Raw genomic sequence first — 24522 nt, forward strand, 5'->3', positions numbered from 1 at the left:
AAAAATAGAAACAAAAAAAATGAAGCAGTTAAATCATTTAATTGCAACAGGAAGATTTTAATTAAACTTATTCATAATTTAAAGTATTTAAAAAAAGTAATCTTATGAAAGATTTTCATAAAAACATGGAAAAATAAATTTAAATGTTTAAATTTATCATGAAAAATACATGCCTACTAAAAGAAATTTTCATATTTAATTTACACAAAATGCGTTTATTGTAAACAATCATTTTAATTAATTTTGTATTTTATTTTATGTAAAATAAAAACGTTTAAACAGATCAGCAGTTAATTGTTGCTCATAACGTAATTGTTGTTTGTAATTGTTTTTTTATTGCATTTTAATTGTTAAAACAATAAAACAGCCATTGTCAAATTGTAAAGAATTGTGGTCAGTTACAGAGTGCGATCACACGTCATTCCTCTCCAAGCCTGATATATATATATATATATATATATATATATATATATATATATATATATATATATATATATATATATATATATATATATATATATATACAGGCTTGGTCGGGAAAGGCGTGCGATCGCACTCTGATCTTGACCACGCATACAATATTTAGTTGCGACAACTTGCCCACGGCTTCATAGATGTTTTGAGAACATTTCAAAAAATAATCAAGCGCAAAAAAGTTCAACTGGACCGATGAGAGACAATTACAAAAGTTAAAAGCTGCCTGATTAAATTGTTATAAAATAAGTTTAGAATAATTAATAAACTTCGTCTTTTATAATTAAGCGACACTCTTTTATATAAAGTAAAAACTTACTATTAATAATTGTTTAATAAAGAAACAATTGTTATTCAATTTATCAAAGAGTTTAGTATAATTTCTTTTATTTGAGTACTTCTGATTTATTTCAACAAGATTCTAATAAACAAACGTTTGTTGATTTATTTAATAAATAAAAAAGTCAATCTTTTTTTAACCATTTCGCGCTTTACGTAGTTCGCCTGAGTTTTGTTTTTACAAATTACATACGATTCTTTGTAGTACGACGAACAAAAAAAACAATTAAATCATTCAGTTACTATGACAATGTTAGAACGTTGTTTTTAGCAGTATCTTTAAAAATGTTAAAAACAATTCCGCAATGTGCTAGACCCCTGAATTAGCGGTCTATAATGATCAGTATCCAAAAAAATTACATTCCAAATGAATTATATATATTTTTTTTATTTTACTAACCAAAACCAAATTTTAAATACGTCAAACTATCTGAAAGCATTTTTTTATGATTAAACTCAAAAGGTAAAAATAAATTACGAGGAGGAAGCGGAACTGCTTTACCACTGATTATGAATAGTGAGTGGGCTTTTTTTTTATTTTTCATTTTAATAAGTATTTAAAACAGAAATAAGTAAATTTAAGTTTAAGTATAACAAATTTGTAAGAATGACATCTGAAGCAAAAAAAATTCAAGATAGTAAACCAATATCTAAGAACTTAAAAACTTTTCTTTCGTGGGGGAAAGAATCAGTTATTGGATACACGGAAGAAAATGGCTTAGTTGTCAAAATATGGTGTAAGATTTGTGCTAGGAACAAAACTGAAATTTTAACGGATGCTTTAGTTAAAGGAGTATCAAATCATTCTTTGAAAGCGTTTACGGAGGGAACTTGTGTGGTGACAAAGTATCAGGTAAAATTAAAATAATTAGCTTGTTCTTAATTTGTGACTCCAGGAATTATTTTAAACATAATTTTTCTACCATTATATAACTTATAACTGTAGTTATCTTATAATTTACTATATTACTAAGTGAATAAATTTTTTAGAAAATTGCTTAATTTGAACCGTGATTTTTTCTTTGATAATAATAAAGGTTGATCGCCATCTTAGAGGGCAAAGCCATAGATTAGCGGTGCTGATTGATAATGGTAACTCAGAAGATCCTGGAAGTAGTTGTATTGCTAACCTCGATATGGAAAACTTGTTAACTATTACACAAGACAACCGCGAAGCGTTATTAAAGATGATTAGAACAGCCTATGAAATGGCTCTAAAACCAAGCATGCCACATAGCCATTTCAAGACACTGATCAAATGCCAAAGACTTAATGGTGCACTCCTTTTACAAGGAAAAGACAACAATAAAGCAGGTTATTGATTTTTAGGTTCAGTTTCTTTTTCGTAATTTAATAAAATAATTCAAATGAAAAAATCAAATTAAAGTTACGTTACTATTATAATGAAAGTTTAATTATTTTTTTTTTTAAGATTTTACATTCGAATGGTCTTATCCTTTTGATTTATCCATTTTATTTTTTAATTTGAAAAATATTAGTTTTATTATTATTTTTTTATTTTATTGTTTTTAATTTCTTTTTTAGCACGTGAATATATCTCATGCATTGCCAGTGCCATTAAAGAAAAAGTTGCTAAAATTGTCAATGAAACAAACTTTTTCTCCATTCTTTCCGATGGTTCTCAGGCTAGAAAAACAAAGGATGAAAAAGAGTTGATTCTTGTGCGCGTTGAACGCGAAGGGACCCCTGCCTGTTTTGTAGTTTCTTTACTTGATATGAACAGTTTGGGTGGTATGAATGCCAATGCCATTAAAAAGGCTATTGATAGCATTTTTATTGAAACCGGTAGTGTTCCTTTAACTGCGTCAGCTTACAAATACAAACTTGTAAGCGCTACGGCCGACGGAGCTTGCGTTAATTTTGGAATTTATAATGGCGTGTTAACACAATTAAAAAAAGATAGAATGTGGCTGATAAAAATTCACTGCGTAAACCATCGTTTAGAATTAGCAATAAAAGATGCTGTGAAAGATATTTCCCAGTATAAAGAGTGTGAACGTTTTTACATTTCCATATTTAATTTATTTCGCAATTCTGGAAAGCTAAAATGCGCAGTTAAAAAAGCTGCTGAGGCTTTGAACATTACATATTACACGTTGCCTAAAATATTTGGAACGCGCTTTATAAGTCACAGGAGACGCGGCTTTACAAAACTTTTACATAATTGGCCTTCGCTTATTGTGGGTTTCGATAATACTCTTGCTGATCGCGACACTAAAGCAGATATGCGTGCTAAACTTTCTGGATTGTCCAAACGGTTGCATGACTACAGACTATTATGTATGGTTTGTAGTTATTTGGACATCTTAGAAAAGTTATCACCATTATCATTGGTTTTCGAAAAACAAATGTTAATGGTGAATGAGTTAAAACCAGCGGTGGATATAACAAAGGCTAGCTTAGCGGAATTAAGCCATGAAGATATTGATAATATTATTGATTCATATTTACTCAAGTTTAAAATCAATGAAAAAGATGGTTCAACCAATCTTCTTTCTTCGTATTTCAAAGAAGGTAACGAATTGAAAAAATCAAACCCTGAGTTTGTTGAGATTGAACTCAACAATATGGCTAATCTTAACTTTGAATGTATTCATTCTGCCATTAAAGTAAGAAAATTAGCAATTGAAATCATTCTGCCATTAATAAACGATAGATTTAGTTCGCTGTTAAATCCCATATTCGAATCAATGGATTGGTTAGATCCGCAAGTATGGACAGCAGACAGCATGTATGGTGATGCCAGCATATCTTTATTGCTAAACGAATTTTTTTACCCTCTAGAAAAATTAGGAATGGATTTTAAAATGGTTCTTTCGGAATGGAGAGCTGCAAAACTATTAATAAATGCGCAGTACACCACTGCACTCACACCATTGCAAATATGGCAGAATATTTTTCTTTATTATAAAATTAAGTTTCCAAACTTGAGTCTTTTAGTTGAACTTCTGATGTGTATTGCTGGTTCTAATTCAGCTGTCGAACGCGTTTTCAGTATTTTGACTGTGATTTTGACTGATAGGCGTTTAAAGATGAACCACTCAACAATGGAAGACTCAATAATCATAGCAGGGAATGACACGAATTTCACGCAACAAGAACGCGATGATATTTTAAGTCGTGCTGTGGATATTTTCTTAGATAAGCGAAGAGTTTTTTTCCTTGATTCAGCTAATGCTAGTATTGCCACTGATTATAGTAGCGAAGAAAGCTGCACCAGTGAAGATATAAGTTCTATATCTGAATCGGACGGATAAAAAATTTGTAATATAAATTTTATCCCACATAATTTTATATTTATGTACATTACTTAAGAGTCCTGAAGGACGAAAATATATTTAGCATTATATATATGATATCTTTGATTGTCATATTCTTGTTATACGATTGCATAAATATGTTGAATTTAATAAAAAGGCAGCGTATAAGCTAATATATGTATATTTTATATGCTGTATATATAAAACTTTTTAATAATATAGATCAAAATATGTTATTAAAAAGTTTATACTCTGCCATTTTATTAAATCTTTTAAACATCTGTGTGTGTGTGGCTCCAACAATAAGTCAACGTATTAAAACAAAACAAATTTATATTAGCGAATCTTTTTAAAGCATTCGTCAATATAAAATCATTTAATTAGTAAAGATTTAAGTTATGAATTTAATTTTTTTGCGTGTATTTTTAAAACTTATTGTTATGCGGACAAACATGGAAACATACTTGAATGTTCTCAAAACATCTATGAAGATGTCATAGTAACTGAATGATTTAATTGTTTCTTTTGTTCGTCGTACTACAAAGAATCGTATGTAATTTGTAAAAACAAAACTCAGGCGAACTACGTAAAGCGCGAAATGGTTAAAAAAAGATTGACTTTTTTATTTATTAAATAAATCAACAAACGTTTGTTTATTAGAATCTTGTTGAAATAAATCAGAAGTACTCAAATAAAAGAAATTATACTAAACTCTTTGATAAATTGAATAACAATTGTTTCTTTATTAAACAATTATTAATAGTAAGTTTTTACTTTATATAAAAGAGTGTCGCTTAATTATAAAAGACGAAGTTTATTAATTATTCTAAACTTATTTTATAACAATTTAATCAGGCAGCTTTTAACTTTTGTAATTGTCTCTCATCGGTCCAGTTGAACTTTTTTGCGCTTGATTATTTTTTGAAATGTTCTCAAAACATCTATGAAGCCGTGGGCAAGTTGTCGCAACTAAATATTGTATGCGTGGTCAAGATCAGAGTGCGATCGCACGCCTTTCCCGACCAAGCCTGTATATATATACATATATATATATATATATATATATATATACATATATATATATATATATATATATATATATATATATATATATATATATATATATATATATATATATATATATATATATATATATATGTATGTATATACAGTGCTTTCAAAAAAAGTAGGCACAGGAAATAATTGAGTACATTTTCTTTTTTAAAACATCGTAAAAGCCCATCCATATTTCCTTAAGAATTAACTTTTTTTTGAACAGCAGGAAAATTATTTTTCTACAACTAACATGTCAATGACAAGTTTATATAGCTACTTTTTTTTAATAATTTACTTTTTTCAAAGGAATTCAAAAAACAAACCAGAAAAGATCGTAAAAAAAAACAGGGCTCAAACATTTTAGTTAACTTCTGTTCTACTTTCTTGTCAACCCAACTGTTCTTCATAATTATTTTATTAATTTATATGTTCGTTTAAAAATTTCCCAATGTTGAATAAAATTACTTAGGATAACTAGTTTAGTCACATTTTAAAACCTTTTTAAATAATTTGAAAAGAAAATATTCATAAAAATGAGTCAAAAAGCAGTAAGCGAAGCAACAAAGTTGCAAATAAGGATGAATGAAGGATGGCTCAATGATCAGTTATAAAGAAATAGCAAGAAAATTAAAAATTTTAGAGAATTTGCATCAGATATACTCTAAAGACATTTAAATTAACAGTTGCCATCCAACACTATGCAGGATCAGGAAGGTTTAATTAAAACTACTGAACGCAAAAATAGTCTTATATTAAGTCAAGTAAATGCTAATCCGATGTTAAGTTATCTTGAACTCACCGATACATTTAATGAAAACCGTGAAAAACATATTTTGTCTAATACAGTTAGAAACATTTTTCTTAGGAAAAAAATTGATGTTAGAAAACCTTTGTTGATGGCCAGAGATTTCAGTGGTGTAAGGAGAGAATTAGGTAGTTTTAAAAAAGTAGAAGCAAGTAATTTTAAGTTTTTTGTTTTTGTTTTTTTTAACGTTTATTTTAGGTGCCCCAAGAAGTCCTTACGGTCTTATCACAGAGCACCGTGGATGTGATGAGACCGTAATGACACAGAAGTGATGAAAGTAATTTTGAAGTTATAAATAAAAAAAGCAAAGTTCTTATTAAAAGGTTTAAATCAGAAAAGTATAGTAATCGTTTTGTTGTACCAAGGTTGCAAAGTGGTAACAGCAGTGTTGGTATTTGGGGCTGCTTTAATTTTAAGGGAGTAGGAGTGTGCTACATTTATATTTGCCCACACAGCTCGTACAGTAAAAGCATGGATAAAAGAAAATAAAGTAAATTTATTGTCCCGGCCAGCTCAATCACCAGATTTGAATCCAATTGAATCTATTTGGGCTTGGATGGACAAAGAATTAGTCAAGGTGCAAATGCTATCCATAAGTAGCCTAAAGCAAGATTTTTAATACCATTTGGAGAAGAGTTCCAAATGAAATCTGCAACAATCTTGTAAAACTGATGCAACAAAGATGTGCTGCTTGCAAAAAAGCTTGTGGAGGATATTTTTAATTCTAGCTTAGATGTTACTTTTGTTGCTTTAATTTTTTATATATTGCAGTTTTTTATTGATATTTAAATTGTTATTATGTTAATGTTTTTATATACAATTTTATGATTTAGTATGCCATCCAATTTGCAAGATTTGTTTAAAAAAAATTTTTCTTGCAAATAAATTTGTTCAATATCTTCTTTAGTTTTTTTCTTTAGTGTTTTTTTCTTGCAAAAATTTTTCTTGCAAATAAATTTGTTTAATATCTTCTTTAGTTTTTTTCTTTAGTCTTTTTTTCTTTAGTGTTAAATAAATTTGTTCAATATCTTCTTTAGTTTTTATTTTATGGTAGTTAAATTTGTGTTAAGCAACAAAATTTTATTGCGCCTATATATATATATTTTTTTGAAAGCATTGTATATACAAACCTTCTTGGGAAATATATATATATATATATTTTTTTTTTTTACAATTTGGTAACAACTCTTGTATGTTTTGAAAAGCATTTAAAAAATGTGCTGAATAAATCAATTAAAAGTAAAGAAACTATAAACTGGAATAAGAAATAAAAAGTATAAAACTGAACTAAAAAAATGAATATTTTAACAAATGATAAAATGAATAAAAACCAGAAAATATAAAAGCATAAAATTAATTCATGTTTTAATTTTAATTTAAAAGTGTTTCACTATAAAGAGTTAAGATAAGTTTCAAAGTAATTTAATCCTAGCTTAATTACTTTGAAACTTAGTTATTTGAAAATTTGAAACTTTGATATTTTCTAATGTCTACTAAAAAATAAAGCATAAAAAAAATTATCTTTCTAAAAAATTTGAACCTTTATCTAACGTCAAACTAACAGTAGCACCTCAAAGGTAACAATAAATCAATGTTGGTGCTATATTAACGTTGTGGTTTAGTAAAATCTATTAACATTTTTAACTGTTAATTGAGATTCTTTTAAATTAATTGTTAGGTTTTAGCTATTAGATTAACAAATAGATTACTTTTATGCTTTCATTTTTTCTGGTTGATCCTTTCTTTATTTTATCATTTGTTAAGTTGTTTTCTTTTTTAGTTTATAGTTTGTTTTTTTCCAGTGCATTTTTTAAACGCACAAATTATTAAAAGATACAAAAAACCATGGTCGAGTTGTAAAAAGATATTGTGTGCTCATATAAGGCACGGGACTGCACACCTCTCCTGAAAAGCTTGATATATATTATAGCACAAATAGTTTTTTAAAAAAATGTGTAAGAAATTTATAAAAGTGATCTTTTGTTATTTTAGGGAGGTTAATAATAAGAAAAAAATTTCTTCGGTTCTCTTTAGGTTAAAATGTTTTCATGGCTTTTACAACATTTTGGCACCATGTTTTATATAATATTAATTATTTTAATTTGTTTATCAAATTGCTAAAAATACCATATTCTGAAACTTTTTCTATAATTATAAAATTTTCTTTAGGTGTTGGTAAATCATGTTTACTTCTTCAATTTACAGATAAAAGATTTCAACCTGTTCATGATCTTACTATTGGTAATTATAAATGAAATACAAAAATATTTTATTTATTAGCTGTTAGAAATTGGTTAAAAAATATTTGTATAAAGAAAATATATGAAGGAAATAATATTTATATCAGGCCTTAAAAAGGCCTGATATATATATATATATCAGGCCTTTTTAAGAAGCGTTATGCAGCTCGCATTTTGCTTGCAAAAAGGCGATTTGCCTACGCGTTCAGCAGTTTTGCGTTACGCAAAAACTTATATCTTTTAGAATATTTTTAATTATGTTTTGATATTGTTTATGTAACGTTTATTCTGAAGAAACAAAGTCATAAGTAAAAGCATTTAACTGCAATTGTAAACTAATAGATTTTTTGTTAAAGAAACAGTTTGTTTAATAATTTTTTTTTATTGTTGATAAAAATTAGTTAAAAAAAATAAAGTGTTTTAAGTTTTATCTTAAGGAATTAAATATATAAATTCCTTTTAAATGTAAAAATTATCTTTTGTCATAATAGTTTAAAAAATGTAAGATTTATTTTAATGTAAATATTTTATTAATAAGATATTTTGTTTATTGTTAATTCAATAACGTAAAGTTTTAATGACATTCGTTTAATTTATGAAAATAAATTATGATCACGAATATGTTATCGGTAACTGATAAATAACAAAAAAAAACTCTTTATTGTTTAAATACATTATTAAAAAGAGTTCACAAATTAAATAAGAAAAAATTTATTAACAGTTAATAAAATAATCAAAAACCATAAGTAAAATTATAAGAAAATAAACAAACATTATTTTACGTTTCATGAAAAGAATATTTTTTTCAAAATAAAATTTAGTTCATATTTGAAAAAAATAATAAAGATGATTTATTAAATAAGAACTTAGATTTTATTTGTATCTTTTGTTCTAGTGAGAAAAAAACTAACTGTTTGTATGATTTTTAACGCGTTAATAAAATAACTTTAATTACAATGCGGTACTTGAAAAGGCGCTAGTGACGCACTATAACTTCTAACGATGCAAAATATACTTGCTGAGTTGAGTTACTTAGAAATGCATTACGCGTTTTCGCTACGCAGCAAAATCTCGTAACAAGGCCTGATATATATATATATATATATATATATATATATATATATATATATATATATATATATATATATATATATATAGAACTCTTATATTTTGTCAGAAAGTTTTTTCCGTATTTTGTTGACAAAAAGTAAAAATTAAAATGCAAGACCGGAATTTTTTATTAATTGATAGACTGCCTGCCCCAAGCAAACCCTCAGTCGATGTAGCAGCACTCTCTTGCGAGTCAGGCTAAAAGATAGTAGATGTAGCAGCACTCCGTTGCGTGTCAGGCTATTTGTCAGTCGATATAACAGCACTCCGTTGCGAGTCAGGCTATAAGATAGTCGATGTAGCAACACTCCGCGCATGGTTTACAGTAAAAAAAATAAAAATAAAAACATTGTTTATATTGTTAAAAACATTTAGAATGTTTTTAAAATCATTCTGGTCAATTAAATTTATGTTTTTGCAGTTTTTTTAAAAAACAATTAATTTGTCATTAAATTAATGGTTTTAACTTTCTGACAACACGCAAATGTTGGACGAAAGTCAAAATTAATTAAAAGTGACATATGTGTTGGCGTAAGAATCGTTTTTTTCCTTCTGTACTTCCCAAATGCAACAATCTAATATATATATATATATATATATATATATATATATATATATATATATATATATATATATATATATATATATATATATATATATATATATATAAATAAAGAAAATATATGTAAAAAATAATTTTATTTTGCTTATTTTTTGAAGATTTTATTGAACATCTTTATGACACCCTACACCTTTACAAGATAAATAAATATAATCATCTTTACATGATTATAAGATATGTATTTTTTATATATATGTCTTGTACGTTCTATTGACAATTTGGTGAATGTACATTGTGTAGCATGAAATTGACAGAAAAACAAACATCTTGTTTGTCAACTTTTCTTTATTCAACTGTCGCAGTTGGTTAAAAATTTTATAAAACTATTATCTCCTTATACCTTTTTTTTTTAAGTTTGTTATTGAATTTTATTTTACATTAATCAACATAGTTTTTTGTTTCTAAGATATCAATGATAAAAATGAATATTAAAAAATAAGTTTTAAATTCATAAAAGATTCTTTTTTTTATAAATAGGAAATGCTCTTTTTTCCTTTTTTTATTTTATTTTAATTTTTTTTAACTAAATGGAAATGTTGGTTTTGCCATTTTTATTAACATTATTTTTTACAAAAATTAAATGAATGTTCATTTTGCTGTTTTTGTTTTAATTGAAATATCAAATAAAGATTAGGTTTTAAAATCTTGTTCGCCAGCATAAAAATGCTCCCTATACTATATATTGAAAATACTGTAAATGTTCGTTAATAAATATTGAGATAAAGATATTGAGATATTGAGCAATGGAATGCTGCTATATCGACTGAAAAATAGCCTGACACGCAACGGAGTGCTGCTACATCGACTGAGGGTTTGGTTGGGGCAGGCAGTCTATCAATTAATAATAAAAAAAAATTCTGGTCTTGCATTTTACTTTTTACTTTTTGTCAACAAAATTAAATGTGTTTGAAAGAGAAAAAAAATTTGTTGAGCCCTATATAAATATATGTGTGTGTGTGTATATACATACATACATATATATATATATATATATATATATATATATATATATATATATATATATATATATATATATATATATATATATACAGTGAGCAAAAAAATTAATCATGCACCATAGTAAAAACTTAAAACTGAATTTAAACTAAATTAAGTTAAAATTTATGATTTTTATATTAAATAATTAAAATTTATATATGAATTTATCGAAAAAAGAACTAAAAAATTACAAAATAATAATATAAGTTAAAAAAAAATTCCAAAAGAAATAAAAAATCAAAAAACCAAGGCAAAAAAATTAAACATGCATAATTTAAAAAATTAAATTAAATTAACAATAAAGAAAATTATTATAAAATTAATAACGCGTAGGTCCACCATTTGATTGAATGATGGCTAAACAACGTCTACGCATTGAATTTACCAAGTTTCTGGTAATATCTGACCTGATTTCCGACCAAAAACTCGAAATTAAGTTTTTCAGATCGGTTTTCTTCAAAATTTGCCGATCTTTTAATTTTTTCTCGATGTGAGCCCAAAAATGCTCGATTGGGTTTAAGTCTGGTGATTGCGCAACTCATTTGAGCATTTTGAACCCTGAAACTTTTAAATATTTGACGACCGAACGAGCCATATGCTTAGGATCATTGTCGTGTTGAAAGATAAAATTATCTTTCAACCCGACAATTTCTGCAGATGAACTTAAATTATCTTGCAGAGTTGATTTATATAAATATTGATCCATTCTCTGATCAATAAACGGCAATTTCCCGACTCCGCTCGCTGCCATACATCCCCAGACCATAATATTACCGCCACTGTGTTTAACCGTGGCATTCAAACACTTCAATTGAAGTTCTTCTCCTGGCTTCCTCCATATCTTGGCAGCTCCATCAGAGCCAAATAAATTGAATTTCGACTCGTCAGACCAAATGACTGAGTCCCAGAACTCTTGTGGCTTATCCACATACTTTTTTGCCCATTCGAGCCGCTTCTTTTTATTGATTGGGCTTATATACTGCTTGTTGCGTGGTGTTTGTCCATGTAAATTCGCTTCATGCAAGCGATTTCTAATAGTTTGCGGTGTGAGAGACAATCCAAAACTCTCCTCCAACTCTTTTGCTGTTGCTGTTGTTGAAGATCTTGGATTAATTTCAAATCTTTTGATCAAAGATCGATTTTGATGCGCCGTAGTCTTTCGTTTGTGTCCTCTTCCAGGTTGATTTTTGAGGTTTCCAACTTTTTTAAACTTTTCCTCGATGGATTGAATGGTTGCAGGCGATATACATAGCGTTTTAGCTATTGATCTTTGGCTTTGGCCATCTTGCCATAACGCAATTACTTGTGCACGAAGTCCGATCGAATGAGATGTGTAGCTTCTTTTAGATTTTAGATTTTCAATGTTGGTCATTGCTGGAAAGTTTATTAATATAAATATATAGTTTAAATTAATATAAATAAATAATATAATTAACTATAATATAATTTTTGATACTTACCATTCGAATTTTCTTGTTGCATGATTAATTTTTTTGTCAGGAATTTTCAATAAAGTTAGTTCTTTATTTTTTTAAATATAACAAATTCAAATTTTTTATTTTCAAACATGATTTTTAATGTATTTTTTAAGCGCTATCTTTTGGTGAAATTAGTTGTTAAAAAAGTTTATACTTTTTGAGAAAAATGTGTTTTTATTAATTTCTATTGGCTGCATGATTAATTTCTATTTTAATGCATTATTAATTTCTATTGGCTGCATGATTGATTTTTTTGCTCATTATATATATATATATATATATATATATATATATATATATATATATATATATACCAGGCCATATTTTAATACGTAAACTGGCGCGCCACTTAACATAAGCTGTAAGCCATTTTGGTTGAGCCACTTTTTATCATTTTTATTATTTAAACAAGTCTAAAGATGTCGTTTAGGCGGTAAGATAAAAGAACTAATTAACATTATAAAAATTACTTATGAGGTTTGAATGACAATTACATAAAAAAGTTTGCATAAAAATTAGCTTTTATAGTTGTGCATAAGTTACAAAAAAACAAAGAAAATTTTATTTTTATTTATTCTAACTTTTCCATCAAAAATGTTCTGCAAAAGAAAAAAAATGATGTTATACGATGCTTAAAAAAAAGAAACATATTTAAATACATTTATCATCTTGCAAGAGCAAGAATATTATTTAGACAATTTCTCACAACAAACAATAACAAAAATAATTACCAAACAAAACAAAAAGTTATTAGCTAAAAAATAATACACGTTCAATTTTATATTATATTAGTGCGACTTTTGATATTTTAAATTTTTTTTGTTTGTTTTGTTATAATGATTGGTTTTATCAAAAAAAAAATAAAAAAACATTGTATTACAAACTTTAAATGAGTTTAATTTTTTATAATTAAAAAACAAACATCTTTTATGGATATAACTCTATTATTAATTTTTTTACTTGAATTTACGCTTGAGGCAATATAGCTCTTTCAATGTCTTTGTTTATAAGTTTTGTTTTGTAAAAAATAGTAATAGTTTAATATACGATTTAATATATTAAATTATATAATTTAATAATAATAATAATAATAACAGTTAATGCTGATGAGATAAAGCGCCAGGCAATATCTATGGCAGCCGGTATATATTAATTACTGTTCAGTTTTAAATAAAAAAGCGTTAATAATAAGATTTCTTGATTTTTGTCTTGTTTGCTATTGCTTTTAAATCGACCGATTGCAAGTTTGACTTAAAGCTGTTAAGTGTAATTGATTGAACCACTTCTGCTGGTAGACTTTTCCATCCATAAACGACTCTATTGCTGGAAAAATATTGCCTTTTCATACAATTTCTAACCAATTCAGGTTTCAATCTATGTTTTGCTCCTCTAATGTTAGATGCTGGACCTGATGAGCAAATAGAGTTCATTGCTTGATTTTGTTTAATATCAATCTTTTCAATACCTTTAAATATCTTGAATTGCTGGATCAAGTCACCTCTTAGTGCCGAGTCTCTAAAGTTGTCATATTCAAAATTTCTAATCTTTTTTCGTACTCAAGATGTCTTAGTTCCGGTATCATTTTGGCTGCTCTTCGTTGAACTTTTTCTAGTTCATTAACAACTTTTGTATAATACGGACTCCATGCTTGAAACGAAAACTCTAAATTTTGTCTAACATATGTACAATACAGTGTTTTTATTAGATCTTTATCCTTGTACTTGAATGTATTATTTAGTAGTGAGAGCATAATATTTGCTTTACTGGCTACATATTTTACTTGTTTGGCCCATTTCAAATCACTTGATATATAAACACTAATGTCTTTTTCTAGTTTTGACTTTTCAATTTCCATTAATGTATTGTTATTAGTCATAAAATAAGAATATTCTTTATTATTTGAACCAAAGTGCATAATTTTACATTTTTCAAAATTTAATGCTAATTTCCATTTTGTAGACCATTCCTTAAGTTTATTAATATCATTTTGAAACCATTGTGAATCATTTTGAGAAGAAATAGGTGCAATTATCTTATCATCAGCATATAAATGACATTAATTAATAACATTTTCTGGTAAATCATTTATAAATACCAGAAAAAGGAGAGGACCTAAAACAGACCCTTGTGGTACACCACTAAGGACATCAAACCAATCTGTCACACTTTCACCTAAAACCACTTGTTGTTTTCTGTTAGCTAAGAAGCAGACTATCCACTTAAGAAGTTTACCAGAAATACCATAAGTCAATAACTTGGATAATAACTTTTTATGTGAAACACTATCGAAAGCTTTTTTAAGCTTTGTGTACAATACATCTATCGGTGTTCCATTATGAAACGCATCCTTTAAAATATCTAGGTATTCTAATAGGTTTGTTGTACAACTTTTGCTTTTTATAAAACCATGTTTTTTTGAAAGTAAATTATTTTTTATCAGGTATTGCGTGATACAATCAGCTGTTATTCTTTCCAATACTTTACATGGTGTTGAAGTTAACAAGATTGGTCTGTAGTTTGATGCTTTTAATTTGCTTCCTTTTTTGAAAAGTGGCATAACATTTGCCTTTTTCCACATATCTGGTATAGTATCTGATTCAATTGATTTTTTGAACATTAAATATAATGGGTATGATATTAAAGAGCTGCATTCTTTTAAAATATAAGGATGAACTAAATCAAAACCGACCGATTTTGACTTATCAAGTGCTTTAAGTCTAGTTTGAACATCATTTTGTGTTATTGGATCTGTGACTTATAACAAAATTTGAAAGTATATTATGCAATTCAATAATGCTTGTATCATAGTCATCAACATACACAGAGTGAAAATATTTATTTAGTTCAGTAGCTATAGTAAGTTGATCATGTATAATTTCACCATTTTCATTTTCCAGAGCTCAAATTTGAGTTTTATCTGATTTCTTCTCATTGATATAATTATAAAGCAATTTAGGATTAGATTTGAATTTGCTGGCTATAGTTCTTTCTAACTGTTTTATATTGTTCTTGATATCATTTTTTATTCCAATTTTTAGCTTATTATATTTAGTTTTTGTTAATTCGTCATTCCAGCCATAGCGTTTGTTAGAGAGCCATATATTGTTTTTAGTTCTTATTTTATTTTTCAATTTGGGAGTAATCCATTTGTTTTTGTTCCTTCTATTTTGATAATTAATTCTTAGGATAAATAGTTCTGTTGCATAATTATAATGATACAAAAATAAATCATACATTTCATTCATAGATTTACCTTTAAATTCAATTTCCTAATTCACATTATTGAAATGACTTGAGAATAATTCATAATTTCCTTTTTGATATAATATAATGTATTGCTTATGTTCTTAAGAAGACTTAATATCATTTATTAGATAACAACACTTTTGTAATTGATGACCCTGTTTGACATTCCCTAAAGGAGCTGAGTGAGTTATAGAAATAATTTTTTCTTTATTGTTTGTAATAGTAAGGTCTGGAATATTAGTTAATTCGTAGCTTGCTTTTTGGAATATTGGCTCACATACACATTGAAACAGAAAACATTCTTCTAGACATTTGATAAATTTATTAGTTTGAGATTCATTATCAGTTGCTGAAAAAGGACAATCATTGTCAGACCAATCTATTGTATTATAGTTGAAGTAATAATAAGGTCGCTGTATTCTTTCTGATAAATACTTGTCCTAGCAGCATTGACTGATAACAAAATAAAGTTATTGTACTCATTAGGTATGTCTGGTGGTCGATAAATGCATCCAATTAGAATTTTTTTATTTCTAAAACATAGACGTCCATATTTGTTCAATAAAATTATCGTTTAACTGTAAAATATTTATTTCAAACTGGTTAATACATTGTTTGACATAAATATAAACACTTCCTCCATGAGTCTTTCTATCTCTTCTGAACATATTATAGTTCTTTATGTGTCAATGTTGTCCTTATTTAATTTTTTATACTCTACTCTCAATAGCTTTGATTTGTATCATTCAGATTCAGTCAAATAAGGATTTATAAATACATTTTTGTAGGCTTTATCTTTCTTTAATTCTTTGGCTTTTTTTAAAGCAGAATTTCCTTCCGATTTATCAGTTAAAATAACAACATAAAGAGCTTTAAATCCATTCTTTGACTTCAATTTGATAACATTTTTTATTTTGACATTGACTTTCAACTTTTGCATGATTTTCTCAATACTTATCTCTTTCCATGGTTTCGTTTGCGATAATATTAATAATTTGCATTTGATCTGGAGTCTTTTTTACTTTACTAGCCCAATCACCTGCCACTGCTGGACTAGATTATAGACTAGATGGACTAGATTTATATTGAGAATTTTTTAATTCAAGAACTCTGCTAGTCAAGTTTGCATTATATTTTGTTAAAGTTTCTATTAACTTTTTTAAATCTTTGATTATTGCTTCTTGCTCACACTTGTAAGTGTTGAAATCACCTAACTGTAAATTAACCATTTGGATTACTGGATAGGAGGGCTACCACCCTAAATACCAGTGGATTACCTCCTGTCAGTGAATTTAGATTGTTATTATTATTAGTTTTGCTTATTACACAGGGACTAAAAAGTTCCAGTATGTGTTTTTTTCCAAAAAATTTAATAGTTTCATCAGCTTTATATAATTAACAGTTTGTGCGATATCAAAAAAGTGAAAATAGAAATTTCCTTATAATTTAGAAAAACTATTGATTAAAAAGTTGTTTAAATTGAAAAAAAATTTTTTTTTTTTTTCTTAGTTTTACTTCCTCCTTTTCTATTTTATACAAAAAATTTAATTCCTTGGAAACATGTTATAACTTGTAAAACTGCATCAACTTTTTTGTCTTAATGCAAGTGAAAAAAATATATAAATATATATATATACATATAAATATATATATATATATATATATATATATATATATATATATATATATATATATATATATATATATATATATATATAAATTTGTATTCTGTTGTGACCTCAGACGCGGTGCTTGTTCATCCGCAAGTTACTTTGTATGCATGTTTATGTTTAGTAACCAGAAGCTTCTTGTTTGTTTATTTAATAATTAGTTTTATTACCTTTGATGATTTTGAATAACTTCATTGAAAACGCAATTATCGTTGAAAGTCTTTATAAATTTTAAAACTTGCTTTAAAAGATTACATTAAAATAAAACACAGATTCACAATATTACATTTACATAAAAAGTACATAATTTTTAAATAAAAAAATAAGATTATAATAATAAAATCTATAATTTATAATAAACTTTCAAAATTATATATATATCAGGCCTTGTTAAGAAGCGCTACGCAGCTCGCATTTTGCTTGCGAAAAGGCGATTTGCCTACGCGTTCAGCAGTTTTGCGCTACACAAAAACTTATATCTTTTAGAATATTTAAATTTTCTTTTGATTGTCGTTAACGTGACGTTTATTCAGAAGAAATAAAGTCGTATTTAACCGCAATTGTAAACTAATAGATTTTTTGTTTAAGAAACAGTTTGTTAAATAATTTTTTTGTTGTTGTTAAAAATTAGTTAAAAAAATTAGGTGTTTTAAGTTTTATCTTAAGGAATTAAATATATAAATTTCTTTTAAAAATTAAATTTATTTTTAGTCATAATAGTTTAAAAAATGCACGATTTATTTTGATGTAAATATTTTATTAATAAGATATTTTGTTTATTGTTAATTCAATAACGTAAAGTTTAATGACGTTCGTTTAATTTATAAAAATAAATTATGATCACGAATATGTTATCGGTAACTGATAAACAACTAAAAAAACAACTCTTTTTTGTTTAAAAACATTAAAATGAGTTCATATATTAAATAAGAAAAAATTTATTAACAGTTAATAAAATAACCAAAAACCAAAATCATAAGAAAATAAACATAAAAATCATAAGAAAATAAACAAACATTATTTTATGTTTCATGAAAAAAATATTTTTTTCAAAGTAAAATTTAGTTCATATTTGAAAAAAATAATAAAAATAATTTTTTATATAAGAACTTAGATTTTATTTGTAACTTTTGTTATAGTGAGAAAAAAACAAACTGTTTGTATGACTTTTAACGCGTTAATAAAATAACTTTAATTACAATGCGGTACTTGAAAAGGCGCGAGTGACGCAATATAACTTCTAACGATGCAAAATATATTTGATGAGTTGAGTAACTTAAAAATGCGTTACGCGTTTTCGCTACGTAGGGAAATCTTGTAACAAGGCCTGATATATATATATATATATATATATATATATATATATATATATATATATATATATATATATATATATATATATATATATATATATATATATATATATAGTCTTGTTTTAAATAGAAAATGCTTAACACAATAGCCTAATGTGAATTTGATGACATAAAATTCTCTTTACTTTTTTATTTTTCAAAGACTTTTCAATTAACTTTTTTAAATCACTGCAATAATATTAATTACCGCAAAACGAGTTTAATGTTATTTAACTTCTTTTTTATTATTACTATAAGAAAATGTTTATTTATTTATTTATTTTTTGTTAATATTAAATAGTTTAATTTAATATCATATTTTTAAAAATGTTTATTATTAACAAATTTATTTCCTTTCTCGGCATTTGCATAAATAAATTAAATTATGTTAAATTTTTGAATTTTCAAATGATTATTTCTTAAATTTCTAATTGCGGCTTTGCAACTACAAATGATTTTTTATTTTAAGAAATTAATAAATAAAAAAAGTACTTTAATTTAATTCCTTTATTAATTAAAAGTTTATTATTTTATTAACAATTTTGTTGTGAAAGCAAAGATTCATTAAGATTTATTAAAATTATATTGCTGTATAAATCGTTTATTGAAAAATAATCGCTGCGATTTAACTTGCATTATAAAAACATAAAGTTGCTAGATTTCCTAAAGCCAGATGAGGGGAACAACACGTGGGCTGCTGTACAGCTGAAACAAAATCTTGTTAGCGAAATAAACAAACAGTTTAGTTGGGTTGGCAATGACTTTCCTTGCTATTTAGGCCTGGTTGCTGCCCTCCTGGATCCTCGATTCAAAAGCCTTCCATTTTTGACTGCTGAAGACAAAGGAAGTTGAATAATGTATTCAGAAGAGTTGTATGCCACATTGCAGCCACAAGTTGCCAGCCCTGCACCAGCCCCTGCAGCCACCAAAAAGAAGAAAACAAAAGTGGATTTCTTTTTACAAATTTACAAGCCAAGCACAATAACCAGTTCACCTCAACCCACTTTCAGACAGGAGATGCATATTTATATTGCAGAAGCTGCTGTACCACTCACGGGAGATCCATTAATGTGGTGGAAGTCAAACAGTTCTCGTTTCCCCCTTCTCTCCAGGTTAGCTGCACAACTTTTCTGCATCACAGCTACCAGCTGTCTGAGCGAGAGAGTGTTTTTAACTACAGGAAATGTCATAACAAAGAAAAGGTGTCAACTAACGCCTGAACATGCAGAGATGCTGGTTTTTCTATACGAAAATTCAGAGATGCGTTTGGGAAACTTGGTTGATGAAAATGATGATGAAGATAAAGAAATACAAATCAGCAACCATGTCGAACTGAAGAATAACAATGACGATGATTGAACAATGTGTACATTATAAATGTATTACATTAATTTATGTTTTTTATGATCTTTTGTGCAACTTTGTAAAGTTTGACATTAACATTTTTGTTGACTTTTCATTCGTTATAAGCCAAAGTTTTCCAAATAAGCCGAAGTATTAAAATAAAACTTGTTATATATTTTTATAACAAATTAAAATAGAAACCTGGGCAAAAACTTATCAAATATCAATAATACAATTTTTAAGAAAAATTCTTTGGAATACTCTAGAACTTTAATTCACTTAGTCAGCGTATTTTTTTAACCAAAAGAATTTCTTTGTTTGTAGATTTGGCGGGTTTTTAGTGTTCGCGAATATTCTTTCTGCAACTAGATGTTTTGAGAACATTTTAAAAATTAATAGTTATGCGGACAAGCATGGAAACATACTTAACCTGTTCGCTGCCAACTACGAATATACTCGTAGTAAGTTGGCGTCATTTATTTGCCAACTGCGAGTATATTCGTAGTTAGCAGGACTTTGATATTTGCCAACTACGAGAATACTTATAGTAAGCCGGCGTCATAAGTTTGCCAACTACGAGTAAACTCGTAATTATACTAACTTATTTCAAATATTATTTGTGCATGACTGGCTTTGTCTGTTCTTTTTTTTTTCTTTTTTTCTTAGCTTCACATTTGATTTCAGAAAATATTACATTCAAGTTTTTATTTTAAAAATCCAGGGAACCTAATTTAAATGCGGATAAAGACAGAAATTGCTTAAAACAGATAAAAGTAAAACATTGGTATTGTTTTAACTTTATTTCATGCAAATTTAAGTGTAAACCTATTCTTATGAATGATACAGCCTGAAACATTCACCAATACATAACGGAGGCCTATTTTCACAAATAGCACATTCATATCGTGCTTCTTTACGTTTTATTTTAGAGCAGACTCGACATGGTTTTGTTGGGAATTTTTTCTTTTCATTCGGTGGTATTGAAGAGTAGTAGTGGAAGCTATTATTGGTGATTCGAGGCACAATTTCATTCAAATGTTCACCCAATAAATCCGTAACAACTAATTCTCTAAACTTAATCAAGAAAATTGTTTTATCTACTCCATATTTGCTGTTTAGACAGTAAGCATTAAGCAAAAAAGTATCAAAGAGATGAAGTGCTACTTTTTTTAACCATCTATTTGTCTTTCTTAGGCAATCATAGTATGATCTCATTTGATTCCCCCTATCTACTCCTGACATACAACATACATTGATTGTAATCTTTAATAATGTTGGGTTTCATTTTCTCTCCTCTCCTGTTTGTCACTTCAATTATTTGCAACAAATGGAAGTTGCTAATCATTAGCACGTCTCTTTTGTCTTTCCATTTAGCAACCACTACACCCTCTCTGCTTCTGCATATAACGTCTCCCTGTTTCAGTTTTGCTTTAATGCATTCTTTTGGATTTGACTTTCAGTCAGTTCTTAAAGTACCACAAATGTAAATGTATTTTTTGATTTATCATCTGCTTTGTTAATTCAAACAAATTGTAAAAGTTATCGTAAATTGTAATTGTAAAATATCTTCTGCAGTGGCTGCTAGATAAACATCTGTTGACTGATAGTCATCACTTTCATCAGTGTTATTATCTTCAGAACCTGATTCTGATGCAATTGTATAAGCGAAAAATGAATCCTAATCTTCAATATCATCATCTTCACTATCCTCACAATCTTCCATAAACATATGTGCTGATTCAATTGTGGAATATCTGTGTTGAGCTAATATGATATAAATTAAAATTAAATTATCTATTTATAAAAAAGAAACCACTTATCTATAAAACACATTAATTAGTATGCTGTGTAAAAAATTCGAAGTGCACACTAAAATGTTTTTTAATATATTAAAAAACATTTTATTGTGTACTTCAAATTTTTTTTACATTTTTAATAACATGTAGTATAATGTAGTTATCAAATACATTTTAGCTTCTAGTCTAAAAAACACAACAATTTAGAGTTAAGAAAACAAAATATAAATTACTTTTTTTACTCATGATAACTACCAATGTGCATGTGCATGTTCAAAAAAATTGAAACAATATTTATAATAATAATGCATCAAATAGCCTATATTATAGTCACCGCAATGAGTTATACTCATTTTGGATGCTTAATGCATGAAATAGGCTACATTACTAGTCACTGCAATGAGTTATACTCATTACGGTGTTATGAGTAAACTCGTACTTCGGCACTGGAGAAAAAAATTTCTTCTCCATTGCCAAAGTACGAGTATACTTGTAGTGCTTATTTTTTGTCAGTTATATTCAGAATAAAAAATACTATAAAATTATTTTAGATTAAAGTTATTTTATTTATTGAAATGTTGATATCTAACCTTGGCAATGAGAATGAAACCGCGCAATACAGCCTCGGCAAAAATTAATCATTGCAGACATTATGGCTCGGCAAAGAAATAAAGCATAGTTTAAAATAGCTCGGCAGCGGATGTGTTAAAATGAATGTTCTCAAAACATCAATGTTGCAACTAAATATTGTATGCGTGGTCAAGATTAGAGTGCCATCGCAGGCCTATCTCGACCAAGTCTAGTGTAATTTATTATTTTCAGTAAATTTAAGAAAAACAGTTTATTTGTTATGCATTATGATTAACAACAAAATACATAATAAAATAATTACATTATCATAATACATACAATGCATGTGTACACTATTACCAAAAAATAAGGACTTCATTCAAAAACGGATAGTCGGTTAACCGAAGGTTAATGGGGATGGTTAACTGTTTTTCCAAACGAATAACCGGCGAAATCACTAGTTCTATTGTTAACATGCCCCTTTGATTTGCTTCGTTAACAAATTTATGACATAAACCATATCATTTTTTTTTTTTTTGCTTCACTTATATAAATTACTTTTATTTTTCTGAAGGTTAAAAACCTCTTTTTCATAAATGAATTTCTTATTTTATTATTGTTTTAATAAAAATATTTAATATATTATTTTTATAATAAAATAAAAATATATGATTATTGCTGTATTTAACTGAGAACATTTTTTTAATTTTATTTAATTTTTTTGCTTTAAATCTTTTATTTATTTTCTCATAAGAATTTGCTGCAAATGTAAATGTATGAATGATTAATAGGTAAATTTAAAATTTTCTATAATAAGCTTCTTAAAAATATATATGTTTAGTAAAATCTTATTTTATGTAACACTAGTCATTTATATAATAGTGTTTCATAAAACAATTGTCTTCTTAGTATTAAGTATCAAGTTTAAATTGTAAAAAATTTGTTCAGGAGTTTAATAAAGTTATTAATTACTGTTTTTAAAATGAGCAAAGATTAAAAAATATTTTATATCTTTGCTCATTAAAATTAGAGATATAAAATTATTATTTAAAATTTTTGTATGAAGAGCATTTTCTCCTCAAACTGTATTTTTTTTTTAATTTATTTTAATAAATTTTCATTAATTTTTTTTGTAGCTTTTTCCCACCGATGAGAACTTTTTATTGACAGGCCATTGCAATGAATGAAATTATTTTTAATTTATTTTAAATTGATTCATTGCGCATTTACAAAGTTTTTTTCTTTTTATTGTTAAATTGTAATAGAATCATCAAATATCTACCCATCTTAATGGAGGTGAATAGAAATTTTTCAATAGCATTCATAAAACTATTTTTTTTAGTATTAAGTATTCAGTTAAAATTTTTTTAAATATTATATAAAATTGTTTTAATATTAAAAAAGGAAAAAAATTCAACATTAAATTACTTGGATATTATCTTCTTTAACATTAAATTATACTTCTTAAATGAACTTCTTTTTTTAATTGAATAAAATTGCGCGCAAGCATTATTTTAAACAAATTAACGTTAGCAGATAATTTGAACAATAGTTATTAGCAGGGATGCCCAGTCCAGAGTCCATGGAGTCCCTATTTTAGTCCGGAGTCTTATGAGTCCATAAAAATTTTAGGACTCCAGGACTATTTTTTTTTTTTTTTTTTTTTTTTTTAAGTTATTGATATACTTAAAAAAGACCTGATAATCTTGTCACAAAGCACTAAAAAAGAGCATTTGACTGGGAAGCTAACCTCTTTTTTTGCCGATTTTATTTATTTGGCCAGATTGAGTAATGGTTCGAATGTCGCGCCTTGTTAAGAAGAGTTACGCAGCTCGCATTTTACAAATGTGCGAAATGGCCATTTGCCTACCCATTCAGTAGTTTTACGTTAAGCCAAAACTTTTATTGTTTAGGATATTTAAATTATCTTTTGATATTGTTTATGTGATGTTTATTCAGAAAATATAAAGTAAAAGCATTTAACCGCAATAGTGATCTAATAGGTTTTTTATTAAAGAAACAGTTTGTTTAATAATTTTCTTTTTGTTAAAATTAGTTATAGAAAATAAAGTGTTTTAAGTTTAAGCTTGTCATCATATTTCATTATAAGTTTTATATTTCTTAAATATAAAACTTTTAA

General features: G+C 26.7%; 2 protein-coding genes across 2 annotated transcripts in view; both read left to right on the plus strand.

Annotated features, from left to right (window-relative positions):
- Positions 1-24522, plus strand: part of LOC100208858 (ras-related protein Rab-2) — a 47396-nt gene that overhangs the window by 5145 nt on the left and 17729 nt on the right. Inside the window, exon 2 of the mRNA XM_065820268.1 lies at positions 8125-8196. Within this exon, the coding sequence (XP_065676340.1) occupies positions 8125-8196 (72 nt within the window). The remainder of the gene's footprint in view (positions 1-8124; positions 8197-24522) is intronic.
- LOC136092170 (zinc finger protein 862-like) lies at positions 1043-4197 on the plus strand. The gene is made up of 3 exons (XM_065819901.1): positions 1043-1666; positions 1851-2127; positions 2359-4197. The coding sequence occupies exons 1-3, from the start codon at positions 1421-1423 to the stop codon at positions 4089-4091; spliced, it is 2256 nt and encodes a 751-aa protein (XP_065675973.1). The 5' UTR covers positions 1043-1420; the 3' UTR covers positions 4092-4197.

The sequence above is a fragment of the Hydra vulgaris genome, chromosome 15, assembly GCF_038396675.1.
Source record: "Hydra vulgaris chromosome 15, alternate assembly HydraT2T_AEP".
Lineage (NCBI taxonomy): Eukaryota > Metazoa > Cnidaria > Hydrozoa > Anthoathecata > Hydridae > Hydra > Hydra vulgaris.